The sequence below is a fragment of the Pholcus phalangioides genome, unplaced genomic scaffold (genome assembly GCF_987345545.1).
Source record: "Pholcus phalangioides strain wild (caught in Gottingen) unplaced genomic scaffold, Ppha-v1.0 ptg000016l_1, whole genome shotgun sequence".
Classification (NCBI taxonomy): Eukaryota; Metazoa; Arthropoda; class Arachnida; order Araneae; family Pholcidae; genus Pholcus; species Pholcus phalangioides.
The window spans coordinates 930,814-950,062 of NW_028301609.1; the positions used below are offsets into that span (position 1 = coordinate 930,814).

General features: G+C 39.3%; 1 protein-coding gene across 1 annotated transcript in view; it reads right to left on the bottom strand.

Annotated features, from left to right (window-relative positions):
- Positions 1-14,302: 14,302 nt before the first annotated feature.
- Positions 14,303-19,249, bottom strand: part of Ino80 (chromatin-remodeling ATPase INO80) — a 54,375-nt gene continuing 49,428 nt past the window's right edge. The window contains exons 38-39 of the mRNA XM_089245787.1: positions 17,496-17,732; positions 14,303-14,761 (exon numbers count right to left, since the gene is read on the bottom strand). Of these exons, the coding sequence (XP_089101913.1) occupies positions 14,574-14,761; positions 17,496-17,732 (425 nt within the window). The 3' untranslated portion in view covers positions 14,303-14,573. The remainder of the gene's footprint in view (positions 14,762-17,495; positions 17,733-19,249) is intronic.

Sequence of the window (19,249 nt, forward strand, 5' to 3'; positions counted from 1 at the left end):
TTCCCTGTGCTAGTGCCAGTATCCTGAAGCCAAATGCCCGAGTGGCATGGTGGTAAGATGCTCGTCTACCATCGTGAAGGTTGTTGTCAGCGTCCCGGGTTCGAACCCAAGGAAGGATATAGATAAGATATTTTCCCTAACGAACTCGAGGCGATCTCCGATAGACAGCGCCTTCGCTTCCATCTCACTAATGGCAGTATATATGGCCAGAGTCAGTGTTTGGTGAAGTAGTAGTATCCTGAAACCTTGATTAGTGGAACCGGGGTGCCAACTGCAATTGCCTGCAGTGCATACCCCCCTGGGTCATGTCCCTGCCAATCCGAGACAGTAGTGCACTTGGTGCCATATGGTTGGTGCCACAATAATTTTCAAGAGCCTCATTAAGAGGAGGTTATTACCCTGTAGTCTTGTTATGCAATGAGTAGGGTAGCTCACTTATAGGTTAAATACAATCATAAGGTTTGTATATATCGTTCCAGTATCATCGTTGTGAGGAAAAGAAATTATCTCGGGCTCACAATTGGCGATTTCTATGCCCCACATCCAATCACTACGCGATATTTGTGAGCCAATGAGGAAGATTCTACGCCGAAGTAAGAAGAAACGAAATAGCATGCCGTGTTTCAAAATGTGGCAAACTTGCTAGGAATAGTGTGAATAACGTTTACGGCAAACACTGCAGAGGCCTTCTATCTCTAGGAGGTGCGGGTAAAACGGTTTTTCCGCATTTTCAGAGCTGGTTTTTTTCCCCAACTTTCCTCCGTTTCTCGGATTTGAATATCTCAGTGAATATTGCACTTAGAAACGTGGAATTGTTTTTTTTTTGTTGTTGTTGTTGGAGGAGACAGGGGAACAACTTTCTAGTTTTAGGGTACGCAGACAGAGGCTGCATAAAAAGTTAATTTTATTTTAGTAACTATACAAACCCCTTAAAACCTGAATGACATATCTGAGTACAACACGTTATTTGGAAAATTTTTCCTAATTGGAGGGGTATACCTCTAGGATCAACGGTTCGCCAGTAAAATGCCATACCCCCTGTTTGCCACCCACCCTGTATATAAATCTGTCATTTCAGAAAAAAAAATATGAATCTCAGTTGCACATGGTAGCATAATAACAGTTAATTTCCGAGGAAAATTTGACGAACAGCAAAAATTTATTTCCACAAAAACAGTTGACGAACTTTGAATATATTTCAAAAGCATTTCATTGAAATACTTTTAACTTTCTTGAGAGCTTTGAAATTCATAATTTCATGACTGACAATTGAATGTTGTTTTTTTTTATGAATCCCGGTGTCTTAAATCCCATGTTCAAAAAACTGAGTTCGAAATATTACTAACAGCTTTATCTGAATCGCTGAGAATATGATGTACAAGGTGATCTAAAAGTTATAGGAAGAATAAGTTATAATCAGTATCTCTCGAACAGTATATAAACCAGTGTTCTTCAACCTTCTCATACCTGCGCACCGGTGAAATCTTGTGAACAATTTCCCAGACCGGCACAAATAGGATAAAAAAATTTCGAATAACATAAATACAGTGGGACTTCGGTTAACGAGCTTAATTCGTTCCACGAACGTGTTCGTTATCCGAACAGCTCGTTATTCGAATCGAACTTCCCCATAGGAAATAATAGAAACTTTGATAATTCGTTCCGCCATTATTCATTCGCATAAAAATGACTAATAAAAAACCGGCGTTCGATCAATAATTAAACGCAATAATAATAGCAAATGTTACATTAAAATATACATAATATAAATAACGCCATCAATAAATATACAGTACGGTAATGTTTACGAACATGATTGACAATTGACTTACTCTAAACGGCGAGAGAAAGGAGGACTATTATTCAGGGCAATTTACAGACTCCTTGTTGTTTGTAAACTAATTTTTTTACATGACTTTCAAAAAGAGCCTTATCCAATGACAGCTGCTTCTGTGCCTCCTTTTTCTAGGATTTCTAGGAAATGAGAAATTGCAGTGTTCGTTGGACAGATTCATTGCTCGCACACTGCTACAGCTTTGTTTGGGTGGTGGTTCTTTTCTACAGAGTTTTGCACAGATTCCCACATTCTACACATCTCTCTATCTCTCTAATCTTATTTTATGTTAGGGACTTCTCCTTACTCCTCTCTTCCTCAGACGAAATACCGTCCATGAACCTCTTGCTGGTGCGTGCAAAAGAGATCCATAACTTCATCTACCGTCAATTCCTAGACATTTGTCACCACTGGTTCTTGAATGTCATCCTCGTGCACCCTCAGTCCATGTTCTTCCCCAAGTAGTGGCTCCGGTTCATGAGCTAGCCCTTCAAAGTCACGTTCAGTAATGCAAATCAGCCCACAGTTTTCTCCAAACAAAATTTGCAAAAAAAAAACTATAAGCGTACGTACGCATGACTACAATACTACATCTAGTTTTGTATCGTAAATATTAACACTCGCACGTGTTAATTTTCCGAGTGAGGCACGCTTACCGGAGACTTTAGGGGAGAATATTATCAGCAATTCCATAACACGTATATGGGTGAAAGCAAAAAATAATCAGCTCAGTTGTGATAACGTGAAAATAAATGAACAAAGCGCCAAATTTTTGCTCGTAATGCGAATCATCGCTCGTTAACCGAGTTAAAATTCGTCCAAAATTTTTGTTCGTTATGCGAATTGTTCGTCAACCGAACCGCTCATTAACCGAAGTTCCACTGTAATAGGAGGAAAATTCTCTATTATACATGAGAGAAACACCGTCGAGCTTAGATCCCTGCTGCCACCTATCGAATGAAAGGAAAACTGTCTGTTAAAATTCTTCAAGTAAAATTGGCTGTTGGTTTTGAACCAACTTGCAGCATAAATTCAATAAGTAAACAAAGACAATGGTAATGAATCATAAACTTATTCTCCTTATTCATTTATTTGTGAATACAAATACAAAGGCCACAACAGACAAGATGCCCAACGAAGTGGCTGAAAAAGATGCCTACGGCACCCCGATATACGAATTGAGGTTCAAGATTCCATTTTTTTTCAGTAGTTGGACATTCACTGATTACGTGGCTTCAGAGTTGTTTCTCAAATATAAAAAGGTCTGCATTAAAACTTCCATTCGATTAATCTATTTGGTTTTTAGTACTGAGCCCTGTAGGGCTTTTTTCTTTCCACAACATAAATAAATATTTCAAAAGCATCCTTTTCACCCCGCTTGCGGGCAGTGCCGTCTTAAGGCATGGGCCCACCCGGGCACGGCCCGGGGGCCTCAAGAGGAAAGGGGCCTCACAAAAATGAGATCTGGTTGAAATTTCAAAGAATTGCCTGGTAGGGCCTCAGAAAAATCACTTGGCCCGGGGGCCCATGATGCTCTTAAGACGGCCCTGCTTGTAGGTGCCTGCTTTAAGAATTTAGCAAAATGTTTTTTGTGGTTATTTGTTTCCAGAAATGTTGTTTCTAAATGTTTCCAGTGGTTGAAGAACACTGGCAGTTGCAGCGACAATAGACAGTATCACCGACGACGTTTCCATAGAAAAGACGTGTGACGCTTTATTTTAATAACGAAAAATTCATTGCCAGGGTAATTATGTTTGCCACCGACAGGTGACGCTGTACAGACCTAAAGTCAGACCTAAAAAAAAGACCAAAAACGCTGCCGCTATTTGAAACAACACGCCAGAAGCGTATGTACAGGGGGCTTTGCGGACTATAGCTCAGGGTAGCAAGTTCGGAGGGGCGGCAAATTTGTGGAATTAGTCAAGAAATTAGTAGAATGTTAGAAGGATGGGAAAATTTGTATAGCCATAAATGAGCTTCTGCCTAGAGGAAAGAGCGAAGGACTAGGGCAGCGAGTGACCCCGGAGCTTGTGAGTGATCAAAACAGTGTACAATCATGTGAATGACCAAAGGAATAACCTAGAGCAGCGGTTCTCAACCGGTGCTCCACGGAGCCCTCGGGGCTCCTTGGACACTTCCCAGGGGCTCCGCAGCAACTCGAGGAAAGTAAAATAAATCAGTAAATTAGATTGATAAATAAATAAAAAGGTCTGAAGGACTCCACCATATAATTTATATACTAAAAAGAGCTTCTGCAGCCAAACTCGGGGCTCCGCCATAGAAATTATACGATGGAAAGGGCTCCGCGAATCAGAATAGGGTGAGAACCACTGACCTAGAGAGTGAGAGACCAGGTCAGTGACCGACCAAAGGAGTGACCCAGAAAAGTGTTTGAGCATGGACGTGGCCAAAAGAGCGGCCTACCAAGTGTGTAAGCATGGGAGTAACCCAGAGAGTGAGAGACCAGGTAAGTTACCAAGAAATTATAAAAGCATGGCTCCCCCGAGGATGGGGCTGACAGGGCTCCAGCCCTGCGGCCCGGGATGATCCTCACCATTTTTTTGTAATATCTTTTACGCTATAAATAAAATATAGAAGAGCCTTCCGAAGATCCCAGCATAAAGCTCCCCTCCCACGCTCCAGGATGTGGAGGACATGTGCACAAGTATGTGAGTGACCAAAAGAGTGACTTGAAGACTGAGACGGGGGGACAAGCAGACTAACTATACAGGGCGGCTAATTTGAGGAGTGAATGGTCATGAAAACTAGACTGGAATGGGAGAACGGCAGCAAAAAAATTCGTGTAGCCCACAACCGGCAAAACCATAAATCCGCCTCTGCGTTCTGCCCGGTATTCCAGTTGCCTTATACTGCCCCCAACTAAAGCGCTATCCGTCGGTGGAAAATTAAACTATTCTGGCGATAGAATTTTTCGCTATTCTAAAAGGAAAAATCCCCCCCCCCCCGTCTTTTTCTGTTCATATCTACGAAAACTGCATCGCGTGCTTACAGTCAGTCTTAACGCATGGGCCCACCCGGGGGCCTCGAGTAAAGAGGAGGGGGGTGGGGCCCCACAAAATTTAGAACCCGTTGAAATTTTCAGGAATATGCTACCTAGAGCCTCAGAAAAATCACTTGGCCATGATGCTCTTAAGACGGCCATGATGCTCTTAAGACGGCCATGATGCTCTTAAGACGGCCATGATGCTCTTAAGACGGCCATGATGACTTTTTTTTACGTCACTTTTGGATCGCCCTGTGCACGATATACACAAGGGGAAGTGGGTAGTGAGCAAATTCTTATTTTTTCTTCCAAATACATGTTCGAATAAATATTTCTGGAATTTGAAAAAATTGTTTTCGGAAATTAAATCCGCAAGGAAAAAAAATGTTTTGCCGTCCCGTGAAAAATCAGCGTGAGAATTTCTGATTCAGTCCAAACGAACTATTATTCATAATCATTATGCTGTCTAATATTGAAATTTCACTTTTTTTTCCCGAATCTTTAAAACAGGGGGGCAGCGCAACCTCCGGTTAAATGAGGCCCGCTAGAAGGATCCATCCGGCCTTTCGAAACGTGTCTTTCGGTTGAAAAGTATCAATATACATACCTTTAATTTCTAGTCTGACCATATTCCCTTCAAAAAGTACGGGAAATCGGTATCCATACGAGATATCACCAAAAAACATTTGTCAAAGAAATTTCCGAAGGTAATTTTTAGACTTGAGTCTCACCCAGGGTCGCAATTGGAGGGAGTGGGAGGTGATCAGGCTGGTCTGGTGGTGACCCGGGCGATGGACTAGAATGGGAGTCGAATTCACCCTTTAACTGCTTCTTCTACATGCTGGGGGGGGGGGAGCCGAAATTCCGGCTTGCCCCGGGTGGCAAAGTATCTAGTTGCGGCCCTCTGGTCTCACCACGTGGTTCAGAACGCGCATGCGCAAAGTTGAAGAGCCAATTTCAAAATGAAATGGTGTCTTATCGCTAAATGCTCAGTTGGTAGGGTTTTTTTTCGATTTAGAGCCAAGAATTCATATTTCGAGTTGGCGCCTGAGCTGTTGAATATCCAATGCTTTCGTGTAATCAACGTTCCTTCGTTTATCAACGCTTCGTAATAAAGATTGTTGCAGTTACTGACTGCGCCACAATGCTGTTAATCGCTACAAGAAATGACGCCAAACAAATGGCGCCAATTGGAAGTGGTAACATTTTTTTGATAGCTACGCGCATGCGCATTCTGAAAATGTTTCAGTCACGAGACGCTTTATCAACTCAAGTTTTAAGTTAGCAATCATAGTCAGTGCGCCGTCTGGCTATAATTGCTATAACGCAATATAGGAGCCACTCGGGCACGGGCCGGGGACCTCAAGAGAAGAGAGGGCTCCACGAAAATGAGATCTGGTTGAAATTTTCTAGAATTAACCAGATGGGGGTCTCAGAAAAATCACTTGGCCCGGGGGCCCGTGATGCCTCAAGTGCAGATAGGCCTCATGAAAATTAAATTTGATTAAAATTTTCGAGTTTAAGCATGTAAATTGGTAATCAGGCATTTTCAACCAAGTAGGGAGCTCAGAAAAATCATTTTTCCCGGGGAGGACCTTCATGCTCTGAAGACGGCCCTGATTATATAATTAAACAAAATTCTCGATGGCAAGTGAAATTGCCAATAATGCCGTCCCAAATTGTGAACGGCAATTAAAGTTACCAATTATAGCCCAAACAAACTGTCAAAAGTCGCCGACTATTGCTAAAATTGCCAGAGACGGGGAATAGATGGGCTACCGCGAATCGCGATGAATTGAAATTCACCAAAAACACGTGAATTGTTTGACAAATATGTGGCAGGAATAAACTTTTACGAGTCGTTATTATCATTATCATAATGTAATTTATAAGTTACGAAAATAATCTCAAAATTCCTCATTCCAGTAAAAATTCAAGCTGGAGCCTCGTGTTGAAAATATTGGGCGGCACGGGGTGAATTTCATTTGAGAAAACGTTCGGGCTGTCAAAGATTACTTCAGTGTCCCGTAAAATACGGGTTATATGGTCACATCCCCCTCGTATATGCAAGTTTCTGGCCCGCGGACTGTAAAGGTTGTGCACCTCCCTCCCCCCGCGCTTAAAATATCCACCATATATTTGAAGAGAATACAAACCACAAAAATTTTGTTGCCACAATATAACTGTAAAATATTCGCCCCCGCCCCCCCCAATTCACGGTTATTATATATATACACACAAAATATTATTTATAGTGACTATTTATATTTTTATAATTTTTTCCCCGATTATCAATTATGTCTTTCACCGTAGATGTATGTGCATATTGTACCATGTTTAAAGAAAAGTTCAGTAAATAAAAATCTGGTTGTCGTTGTTTCTTCGTTGGAATTTGTGCTTTTCCTCTGCTAACACCTTTTATATACAGGGTGTCCCCCCCGTAAGTGCTAACGCGGCCTTAAATCAACCATCCGTCGTAGAGAGGTGTGGTTACAACTAAGAAAATGTCCCAAAAAAAAGACGTTAAAAAATTACCCTGTGCCAGTTATGGGAGTGAAAATACTGTATGTAACAAAATGAATTTTTTTTTTAATTTTTATACGGTCCCCCCCTTGTTTTCTAACTTGATATTAACCCTCTATGGTGTCCCGTATGTATTTGAATACGCATGGAAAATACATGGTCAATGAAAAATTGGTCTATTATACAGGGTGCATAGCAAACGGGGTGGGGGGGGGGGGGCGTATAGCATTTTACTGTCGAGTCCTTGATCCTAGAGGTACACTTTGAATTAGAAAAAGTTTCCAAGTAACGTGTAGTGCTCAGATATGTCATTCATGTTTCCAGGGGTTGTATAGTTATTAAAACAACAAAAAAAAAAAACTTTATATACAGTCCCCCATGTGCCCCAAAATACAATCAGAAAGTTGTTGCCCTGTATCTCCCGAGACCAACAGGGAAAAAAAATTCCATGTTCAATGGAATGGAATATTCGCTAAGATATTTGAACTCAAAAATTGGGGTCATTCAAGTATTACGTGAGCATCGGGGGGGGGGGGGGGGTCGGATTTGCTGACTTTTGATGACAAGGGGGGGGGAGGGGGGTTTGAAGGTTGCTTACGTCATGAACCACCCCTTTTTGAAGATATGAAATATTCTAAGCTGTTGACGAAATTTTGCTGACGGGGAGGGTGTCAAAAATGGCTGAAAATCTGCTTACGTAATACTTGAATGGCTCCATTGGAGAAAAGTTATGGGAAAAACAAAAAACAGCGAAAACTAACGGACACAAAACGCTCCTCATTTATGCTGTTCTTTCCCAACTTTTTGCCGATTTTTTTGAGTTCCTAATTGGAAGTTAGAGGGGGGGGGCGACCGTATAAAAATTAGGATATTTCTCATTTTGGTACACACTGTATTTTCACTTTCAAAACTGGTGCAGGGTAATTTTTGAACGTGTTTTTTTTTTATTAGCACTTTTTTAAATTGAAACTATACCTCTACGACGAACGATTGATGAATGAGATAAAGGCCGCATTAAGCATTTGCGGGACACCCTGTATTAACTGATCAATCGATTATTTTCGAATGCCAAGCACTTAAAACAAGCGGTCTTGAACGCATGGTCCCCAGCGGGCCGACGGTCACCCTCGGAGCTCTTTCGTCGCGGCTCACCAACCATTTTTGGCGGAACGACTGAAAAACATTAAGAGACGATTAACGCCGCGCATCTAATACATACATGCACAACTCGTGACCCACGAGTCAAATGCGGCCTTCGGAATCATCTGATGTGGCCCTCGAGCTCAAACCTGATTTCACAAAAATGAGAAATAAGTGACACATTTCTAGATCACTTAAGTGATCCACGGTGAAGTTACGTATCACTTGGTTGGCCCGTGATATGTTCCACGATAATTTAGCGGGCTCGCTGCACATTCACTCAAGCGGCCCGCAGCACATTTCTAGATCCCTCAAGCGACTCGCGGTATATTTACAGATAACAGTTCCAGAGAACTTAGGCTAACCGCGGCACAGTTCCAAAGCCCTTGAATGACCCGTGACATATTCCCAGATCATTTAAGTGCATCGTGGCACATTGGTGGTGCCAAGGTGACCCCGCGGTGCATTTGCAGATCCCTCAAGTGGTCCGCGATGCAGTTACACATCATTTGAATGCAACCCCATGCCATATTCTCTGATAACTTAAGCGGTTCGCGGCACATTTCCAGATCCCTCAAGTGACTCGCGGTATCTGTGTGCAGTTCCAGAGCACTTAAGTTACCCGCGATGCAATTCCAGAGCACTTGAATGGCCCGTGGCATACTCCCAGATCATTTAAGTGGATCCTGGCATATATACAGATCACCTAAGCAGCCCAAGGCACATTTTCAGATCACTGTAGGGACCCGTGACATATTTGCAGATCACTTGTGTGACCTGCGGCATAATTCCAGATCACTTAAGTGACCCACAGCATATCTACAGATGATTGCGGCATAGTCACAGGTAACTTAAATGTCCTACAGGGGCGGCCCCGCACCCCTCGCTCAAAAATAACATTTTCAAAATTTCGAAATAATAAAAATTCACGAGACACCCCTACGCTGTCATTCTTTGTTTGAGCCGTGCGTTGACAACAAAAAAGATGTTCAAAAAAACTTTGAAGGGAACCGGACCTGCCTGGGCCATGTAATGCCAGAAACACAAGAATGGACTCTGGTCACACAAGTGTGCATTTTGGTGCCATCACCCAGTAATGTTTCGGTCAAATAAAGGCAAGGAAGGAATTCGGGTTCTCACTTGTCCAAAGCCTGGAGCAACCAGGCAACTGTAGCATGAAAATCACCGGCGGTAGATAGGCTAAAAGTGAGGACAACCAATAAGGACATAGAAGCAGCATAAAATAAAGCATTTTATTGTATTTCAAAAATTTTCCACATGACCTTGTGCAGGACTAATGAGGCTGGGATCTCAGCCGAACAAACGGTGTGACGAATGAAACGAACATTAATGCTCTGGTGCACGGCAAAGTCCTTTTTCCTTGCCTAGCTCCGGGGATTTTCGTGCTACAGGTGCCATTCCAACGCTATTTAGTGTTTTTCAGTATGGAGATCGCATTCCAATACAAAAAACTTGGTGTTGCCATTCGATATTTTCGAAATTTTCTCACTGTAACCGTAACTGTTAGAGTGGCAATGTTGTTTTCCATATCATTCTTGAGCGCATACCTCAAAATACCTTATGCCAAACTTTCATTCAGTTTCTGTGAATGGTATGATAGTTAGGGGCCCATATGTCGGGATAGTTTTTTTATAATCACCCTGTATATAACTAGCTATAATACCCGGCGTTGCACGGGTTTTCTTCAATGAGGCTTTTTGGATCACGTGATATTTCCCTCTTTCTTTGAGAGGGAGATACAAACCGTGTTCAAGTTGAACCAATATGGCGACTTACTTACAAATGGCGACTCATAAAATAAACAAAAATCTAGATTTAAAGAAACGTAGAAATGAATATATTTTTTTTTTCTTTTTCAAGGGGTGCCAAGTATTTTGATTCCCCCCCCCCGAAGTTCTAGTTATTCATCTGCCGGTTTCTGCTTCAAAATATGTTAAAACTGGAATTTCTTCGATGTACTTTATGAGCTCATAATTAATTTTAAAACAATCTAAACTATATGAATTTATGCAGTTAGACAATAAGGAGACATTAGTTTTCATACTTGAGAAAATATAAATAAAAAGTTGAAATCAATGTTATTGCATGTATATCCAAATCAAAAGTAGGTCCGGCTAATTACTTCACATTTAATCTCCCGGGCTTCGTATATCTGTAAGAGAACTCAATATTTCAGAAATCGAGAATTCAATACAATTTTTAAAATGATTGATGTGGTAGGAAAACACCCATTAAATTTCAGCATTTCTACAGTAAAATCGGCAATTTTAACACTGATTTTTATGAGGACCACCCTTTTCCTGACCCTCAAAGCGATGCTGATGATGATTATGACGTATATTCGAAAAGCCTCATTACTGGGAGTATTAAAAATGTGGCAAACCATTATAAATGCATAAACTATCATACATTTACTAACAGGATTGAAGAAGTGACAAACCGTTGTAAAGGCATATACACGTCTGAAACGCATTGTTAGGGAACCACGGTTACCAAAGTGATTGTTGAGGCCCAGAAACCATTGTTGCCCGACAGTTTTTTGCCCATTTGGGGCACTTGCCCTGCTCTGACGAAATTTTAAAGTAGCCTATCGTTCAAGTCGGGTCCTATTTGGTATATATGCAAAATTTGGTGACGATCGATCTAAAATTGTAGATTTGTATAGAGAACATACACACACACAGACAGACAGAAAATCAATTTTATATATATAGATTATGACATGACCTGATTGATTCGCCGTCGCCAAGCCGAAACCGCTGAAGTTATGACTATGAAATTTGGTCAGTGGAGTTTCGATTCATGAAGTAAAGACCCACTAAGAACGACCCCTAAGTGGGGGTGGGGGTCATAAGGGGATTCAAAGGTTATATAGAGAAATCGTGCTGAAACGTAACCGTTGAAACTATAAACATGTAATCCAGTCAATACGTACATTCATTTTATCATGTAAGGACTAAGAATGAAAAGTTTTTTTCTAAATCCGACCCCTAAGGGGCCGTTCAAATCATTACGTCATCATCGATGGGGGAGGGGGGTTTCCGATTTGCTGACTTTTGATGACACGGGTTGGAGGGAAGTTTGGATAATGCTTACGTCATCAACCACCCTTTAAAAAAATATGAAATATTTTTAATTGCACCTTACTCGGTGCGCCAAAAACGAAAAAACCTTTCGATAGTTTGTGGGTACTTGAAGTAACATCCCCCCCCTCCCCTATTGATAAGTGCCCTACACACACACACACACACAGAGCCACTTTAGTGATTTTTAAATTTTTTTGTAATTTTTCGCGGATCCAAGTGATCTGGAAATGTGTCCGGGCGGCTCAAGTGCTCTGGAACTGTGCCACGCATCACTCAAGTGATCCGTGTGTCACGGATGGCTTAAGTGTTCTAGAACTGTGCCCCGGGTCATTTAAGTGATCTGAAAATGTGCCACGGGCCGCTTAAATGTTCTGGAATTGCACAACGGGACAGTTAAGCGAACTGTAGATGTGCCGCTTAATTAGTTCATTTTTTTACAAAATTATGTTTGAGGAGGGCAGGCAGCATCAGATAACCCCCCGGGGCCATTATGCCTTTATGCGATTTATCATTGTATGGCTTAGAGCAGTATGCCCCGGCACCCTAATCTCTGCCGCGAGATAAATAGAAAAAATATTACAGTCCACTTAAGGTCTGAAAACAAATCGAATAAATTATTCTCATGCATGACACATTTATCGGATAAGTCTCCATCTATGGTTGCAGTGTCAGCAATATGAGCTTTTGCTCAAGTCTGTACGCACACGAGCTCTAAGGAAAGATGATTCGTTGGCTTTCATCGTGTAGTGAGCTCACCCGGCAAGTGAGAGGACGTAGGTTCAATTTCCCTCAAAGGCAGTTGAATTTTCTCTCTTGGATTTATCGTCGCATCAGCCAGCTGTCGAAACCTTCGTAATAATAGCGGAGGGGGACATCATCTTCGGATAAGCTGAAAGACTTCATTTTTCAACACTTATCAAGATTGCAAGATGCAATAGATATATGTACTTTCTATCTCTTTCCACCGAGAATCTAGACCGGGTTGTCTCACCATTTGGTTTGGCAGACAATGCGGAGAAAATTTCACACTGCTTGCCGAACCAGAGAAATTTATTGATCCTTGCGTCGATTCCACACTCAAAGATATGTTCACCAAGAGAGACGTCGGTGGCTGTTTTTTGGCTTGGATTGAGAGAGGAGTATCTTAATCTAATGAAGAAAGCAATTAACGCGCTTTCACCGTTTTAAACATATCATTCTATGCGAGCAAGCCTTTTCTCATTATGGAGACAATAAAATACAAAGCAATAAATATACACTGCAAGACCTTGAGGACGATATGGGTGTTTCGTTGCCAATTGTAAAAGGCCTGATATCAAGTATCCGTGCTCTAAGCATCAATCAAAAGTTTCACTTTAATGATTAATCGGACAAAACTCTATGTATTTTCACTCAGTGATTTTTGTTGTAGTAAACTCTGTATTCAAGGATGGGCACCCCAAATTTTGACGTTATTCCCAAGGGTGCCGCAAACTTCAAAAGGTTGGGAAACACTGGCTAAAAGGTAAGTCGCAATGAATGTATTAAAGATAAATTTTGGGTTCATAGCCTTCAAATAACATTGAAATCAACAGAAAATGATTATAACACATATAAAGGTATTTTCTTCCGAAATTTCAATTAAAAAAAACCTTTTTTTGCATTAAAAAAATTTCTGATCGTGGGAGGGGACACGACAGAGAGCCCCCTATGCCCCGTCTCTGATCCCACCAATATTCGTTAGGATTCAGAGGGGCAGAGCTGATGACGAAATATTCGAAATATTGCTGACAGGAGAGGGGGTCAAAAATGCCTAAAAACTTGCTTACATAATACTTTAACCGTCCCTAAGGGAGTGATAAAAGAGTTCAAAGAGGTAACAGAGAAATCACGCTTTACCGAAACCGCTGAAGCTAAGAATATAAAATTTTGTCAGTAGTTTTAGTTTGTAATGTAGAGAACTCACTAAAAAAAGGATATTTCAAAATTCAACATCTAGGGGGAGGGGTAATATGCAGGTGACGAGGGTTTCAAAGGTTATATGGCGCAATAGCTTCTGCTGAGTCCAGCATCAGAAGCTTATTTTTTTTATTCATTTGGCATATTTCGCTATTTTTATATGATGGAGCATTTTTTTCATGATCTTCAGTACTTATAAATATGCAATGTATGAAAATGTGCCATAATTCTTCATAACAATGAGGATGGAGATTCCCCCCTCCCCCCAGCTCTATCTTTCTTTCCTGCAATTGGCGACTTCAGCAAATTATCGGTTGTGATAATTTTTCACTTCGTGTTTTACTTTGTGGAAATGCCAATTTTTTGGCGATATCAGCAACTATTGGTAATTTCCTTTGTGTACCTTTGGCATGATTTTTGACAAGGAATGGGGCATTTAGCATTTAGGCCAGACTTCTTCCTTAATTTCTAGTATTTTTCTCGAGGAAATATGATCAGCCCATTTATAAAAGCATATTTTTAGATTCTAACGGCATATTTTTAGGGCATAAATGCATTTTTTATGGAGCATGTTTCTTTTCAGGTCATAAAAGTCCTAGCTCTAATTAATACAAAGTGATTTACCAACAGGGCTCTGTCTTTGTTTTTTTTTCCATCCAAGCTTCATTATATTCATAAATATCACATGAATCTGTATATTATCATTGAAGTTGTAAACAACATTAAAAGTAAGCATTCCAAAAACCGTCCAAAATATTGAGATTTAAACAAGATTTTTTTAATAAATCTATATACAGATATAGTTTTCGTGACCATAATTTAAGCACAAAGCTGTACAAATATCTACAAATAGTAAATATAACAAGAGGAAAACAAAACTTCGCAACCAAAAAAAAAAACAAACATCATTCACAAACATAAATGCTAAAAGTGAATAAAACAGACATTTGGTGATTTTCTTTTTAGTTACATTCTCTGATATATTCTTTGATTTAATATAAGAACCTACATAATTATTAAATCTAAGTCACGGCTGCGGTCCTGGAACATAAAATCCTAATGATATACTTTTCTGTTGAGGCAAGACTTTCGCGTTCCCTCTTAATGATATTCTACCTCTCGCTGATAGACTTCTCCCAGAAAAGCTCCTGGACGCTCTCAGGCCACCGCGTAAACCTCTGGGGACAGAGGAGCTTGCATGCAATGAAGAAGAATCTGCAAGAGAACCGATAAAAAAAATTATATATATGTGAAAAAAAAAACTTTCACCACACATCATAAAAGAAAACAATTTTTATTCTCAAAACTGGCAATAATATAACATGTTTTTTACAAATTATTTTTAAAATTTCAAGCTAACGGCACACTGTTTTCCCACACAACAATAAAACTCTTTAAAATAAATTTCATCCATAAAATAGATAAATTGGCAACAACTATCATTCACAGATATCGTTTAATTTATTTTGAATGAACTTCAAGGTTACTGTCTACATACTCGCCCTGGGTTTTCCTTTGCAAATTTGTTTTGTGCTGTTTTTTTTCTTCTCCCCCCCTTCATATGTACATCCCTGTTCTGACCGCAGCCCTGACTATACAAAACTAAACACATGCAATAAATGCTCCTCCTCCGAATCCATCTTCAGCAGAGCCATGCAAGTTGGGTTGGTTTGCTATTTGTCTAGTATGCATTGTTGGGCTCACAATGAGATATTTTGTGACAACTGTACACATGGATAGGAAATCCCAACAAACCAGTCAAGGACAATACATAGCATGCACATGTAGACGTGCCCTAATTGTTTGATTAGGCAGAGAAAAAAAGAAGTACAAAAAGAAAATTATTGCATGTATTCCCAAATTTAAATCATTTCTGTCACTCACTCACTCACACACACACACACACACCTATACTTACTTCAATAATAATAATAATAATTACTTCAATTTATTCTGCATTAAAAATGTGTGTCTTCAATATCTAGCTAGGTATTTACTTCTGATACCTCTATGGCAGGAGTTCTAAAACTTTTTCCACCCGCGCGCACCCCCCTTTCCCAGATCAATGCTTATCTGCGACTCCCCATAACAGTTTAACAAAGGATAGCTTTGATCTTTGCCAGGAACGCAGCTCTGCTGAGTCCCCTGACCAAAATTGGTCCTGCAGTGCACATAATCAGAACCCGGGAATCCCCCTATGGGAGAAAATTAGAGTTTTATGTGAAACTTCTACCCATTTGCTTTCAATTCATAAATAAAGATTCATTAGAGTAAATATATTTAAAAAAAACTGACAGTAGTAAATATAATCAGAGCTTGAGAAATCTCAGGCACCAGGTTATTATGGCGACTAAAAAATTGGTATCTGAGCCTAAAGTTTTCTACGCATTACCCAATTGGAGTCTTGGAAGCACAAAAATTATGCGGCTCCTTTCCATGTTGGTCCAAACACTAAGTTCTAGCAAATTCAAAGGAAACAACAACTTTGCACCTTTTTCCTTATTAAAAAACTGTACTTGCTAGGCTCTTAAAAAATTTAAGTGGCGACCAATTTTTCTTTTAGATCTCTGAAAGCTCTGGTAGCAACTTCTAAATACATGAATCAAGATTTAATCAATACAGTAGACTAATAATATTGTCCAGCCTGTCCAGCGTTTTTAGGCGAGTTTTCTTCGAGCATAGAAGAGATAAACATGTCACTGCATGTCTGTGTACAGAAGTTTATAATATTTAAATAGGCTTTTTCAATTAACTTTCAGTCATCTAACACATGCTGGATTAGCGGAAGTCTACTGAATTTTAAAATAAATATTTAATAAATAAGATTTATTAAATTTAAGATTTTTTCTACATATAATTAACGAAAATCCACCTTGAAACAATCATAGCAAAAGTTCCAAACATGAGCATCCAATGACGAGACTATCAATTTCACGAATTAATAAAGTTCTGAGGTTTGTGCAAATTTCTGACATAAACAATAATGCTAAATAAATCAAATGCTCATAGATCAACAAAAGCAGAACTGTATAGAAAGGCAAATATTGAACTTTCAGACGTGCAAGCTTTTGGAATCCAGAAATCTGGAGATTCTAGCAAAGGAAAGTATCCCCCTCCACCCCGGGCACTCATAGACTACCAAAAAAATTCACAAAATTTTTTTTTCGAAAACAATTTTTTTTTAAATTAATTAAGAAAAAGTTCCATTCCTCCCCCAAGACAGGTTCTGCACTGCCCCCCCCCCCCCGAGCAGAATATAATTTCATGTCAGTCTTTCCATGCAGAATATAGAAATCACATCTACATACTGTTCATAAAACATTAGTATTTCATTTCGTGGATGTTATCAGTGATTGATAATCTTGGGAAATATGAACTCTTAAAAGCTTTATATACCTTAAAGTTTTTATATATATATATATATATATATATATATATACACATACATACATATATTCTTTCTGAATACACATTTTTAACTGAAGGAAACAAAAACTTCAAAATACAAAGCTGCTGACAAAAAAACTTGTGTTCACCGCACGGCTCTTAATGGAATACAGTAATGATTATACAGGAATTTCGGCACCCAAGGTCATGCCCCTGATAAATGACTGCTGATAAACGCTACGTAAACAAAGTCACATCTTTGCCAGTTGCTTTAATGGGGTCACCAAGACTTTTTTTTGAGGCTGCTCAATAAGAATGACCACGGCTGTCGTCTATGGGTGTTTTCCCTAACGACGACGTCAGTCATTGACGTCACGACTATGTGAAAGCTCGCAGAAAATCTAATTTTCTGCAAAAATCCGGAGAAATTTTAACAAATCTGGAGAGCAGGAGGAAGGATGAAAAATCTAGAGTTTCTCCCGTCTAAATCTGGAGAGTTGGCAGATCTGAACTTTAAACATTATTAAAGTACAATTTTGAGAAACAAAATTGAGAGCCTTACTCGCAGGTTTCTTTGCACCAGAGAGAGTATAGCCATATGCAGCAAATGCAGCAGACTTGCCAGCTTGTGCACCAGCTAGTTCAGCAGCAGCAGTTGCCATAAGGTTACCTCTTCCACGTCCATTGCCTCTTGGCCCCCTTGAACCTCTTGGTCGACCTCGAGTTCTTCCAGTGCCTCTTCTCTTGAGTTGGGCTGAAGGACTGCTCAATGGTTTAGAAGAATCTCCTTCAACTTTAGCTGAAAGTTAAACATTCAGAAATATTCAAAATACTCAAATTTTCATACAAATTCATTTTTTCTCAAGACTTTTGACATACGGGTATTATAAATTCGATTTAACACAATTCTTTTAAATTATCGTGAAAATATAGATTAAACCCTTTTTAATGAATAAAAACCCTTGTATAACAAATTTATTTCGAACTGTCCTTAATTTTTACATTAATTTTTCGTCATTCAAAAACATAATCTGTATATTTGACTTCCCAGGATTTAAACAGAAACAGTAATCTTTCTTATTGAATAAAGGAGGCGATAAAGTCATTTAGAGTGCATGGGAAGGTTTCAGTGGCCAATTAGTGTACACACAATACCATAAAACATTGTGTTGTCCCCATGTTTTGATTTCAGTAAAGAAATGGCGTTACTTCAAGTTTATGCTCTGTCTTGCGAGCAAAGAATGGTAGGTCATCTGAAGAGTAAGCAGTTATAGTTATATTTTACATGATCACAAGAATATTTCCTATTTCCTAATACTAAATAATCTGAAAATAAATAGATGAGCTATTTATTAAAAACTTGACCAAATTTAACATATACAGTGCAACTTTAATAATTTGACATCTATAATTCCCATGGCTAGCACAATACTAAATTCAATGGGGGGGGGGGGGGACCTCTTTAATTCGACAAATGTGTTGAATTAGTCAACTACGATTTATACTGTGCTTATTACAGCTTATTTTCAAAAATCCCCCAATGTGTTAATTAGTTCAAAAAATTTCACATTACTCTCATGTATTTCAAAAATTCTTTGCATCATTGTTTGTCATTTGCTTGTTGATTGATGGGTCAAAGATTCGCCCCTGCATTTTTGATAGGATTACTTCATGTTATTCTTCTGTTTGGAACCTGAAAACTCAACCCGTGGACTACCAAAGCCACAGATAGATGTGAAAGATTTTTAAATTTTCAAAGCTAGATCAAACTATTTCAAGTGAGAGGAGGAAAGTTATTAGGAACAATTGCACTGCTCATTCACAAAATGGATCTTCCAGCAATCAAAGTATAAATTTCCCCACCTAATTCGGGATTATTCTCAAAAGGAAAACTTCATAGAAAATTGTAGATCAAAATATTTCATGAATTTTTAGATGATGGAATGTAGAATTGTTCAACATGTTCAGTCACACACATAAAACAATTTTTACAAATTGTTGAAATGGAAAAAAAAACCTTGCTAATTTGGCATCTACTCAAGCCAAGACGTTTTTCTATCCCCTTGGGATGTCAAGTTATCAGGGTTCCTCTGTACAAGAAGACACTAGGAGACATCTTGACAAATCTAGATAGAGTACCTAAAATAGAATATTTTATAGGTGCCAATATCAATTTTTTAGTCAACATGGACACATGGAGCCTGGAATTTTTCAAGCCCTGATATTGACACAAAAAGAGTGAATGATCAACTAAGATTAAGACTAATTACGAGAAATGAGCAGTTGTAAATAATTGTGAAAGGAGTGCGCCATCTT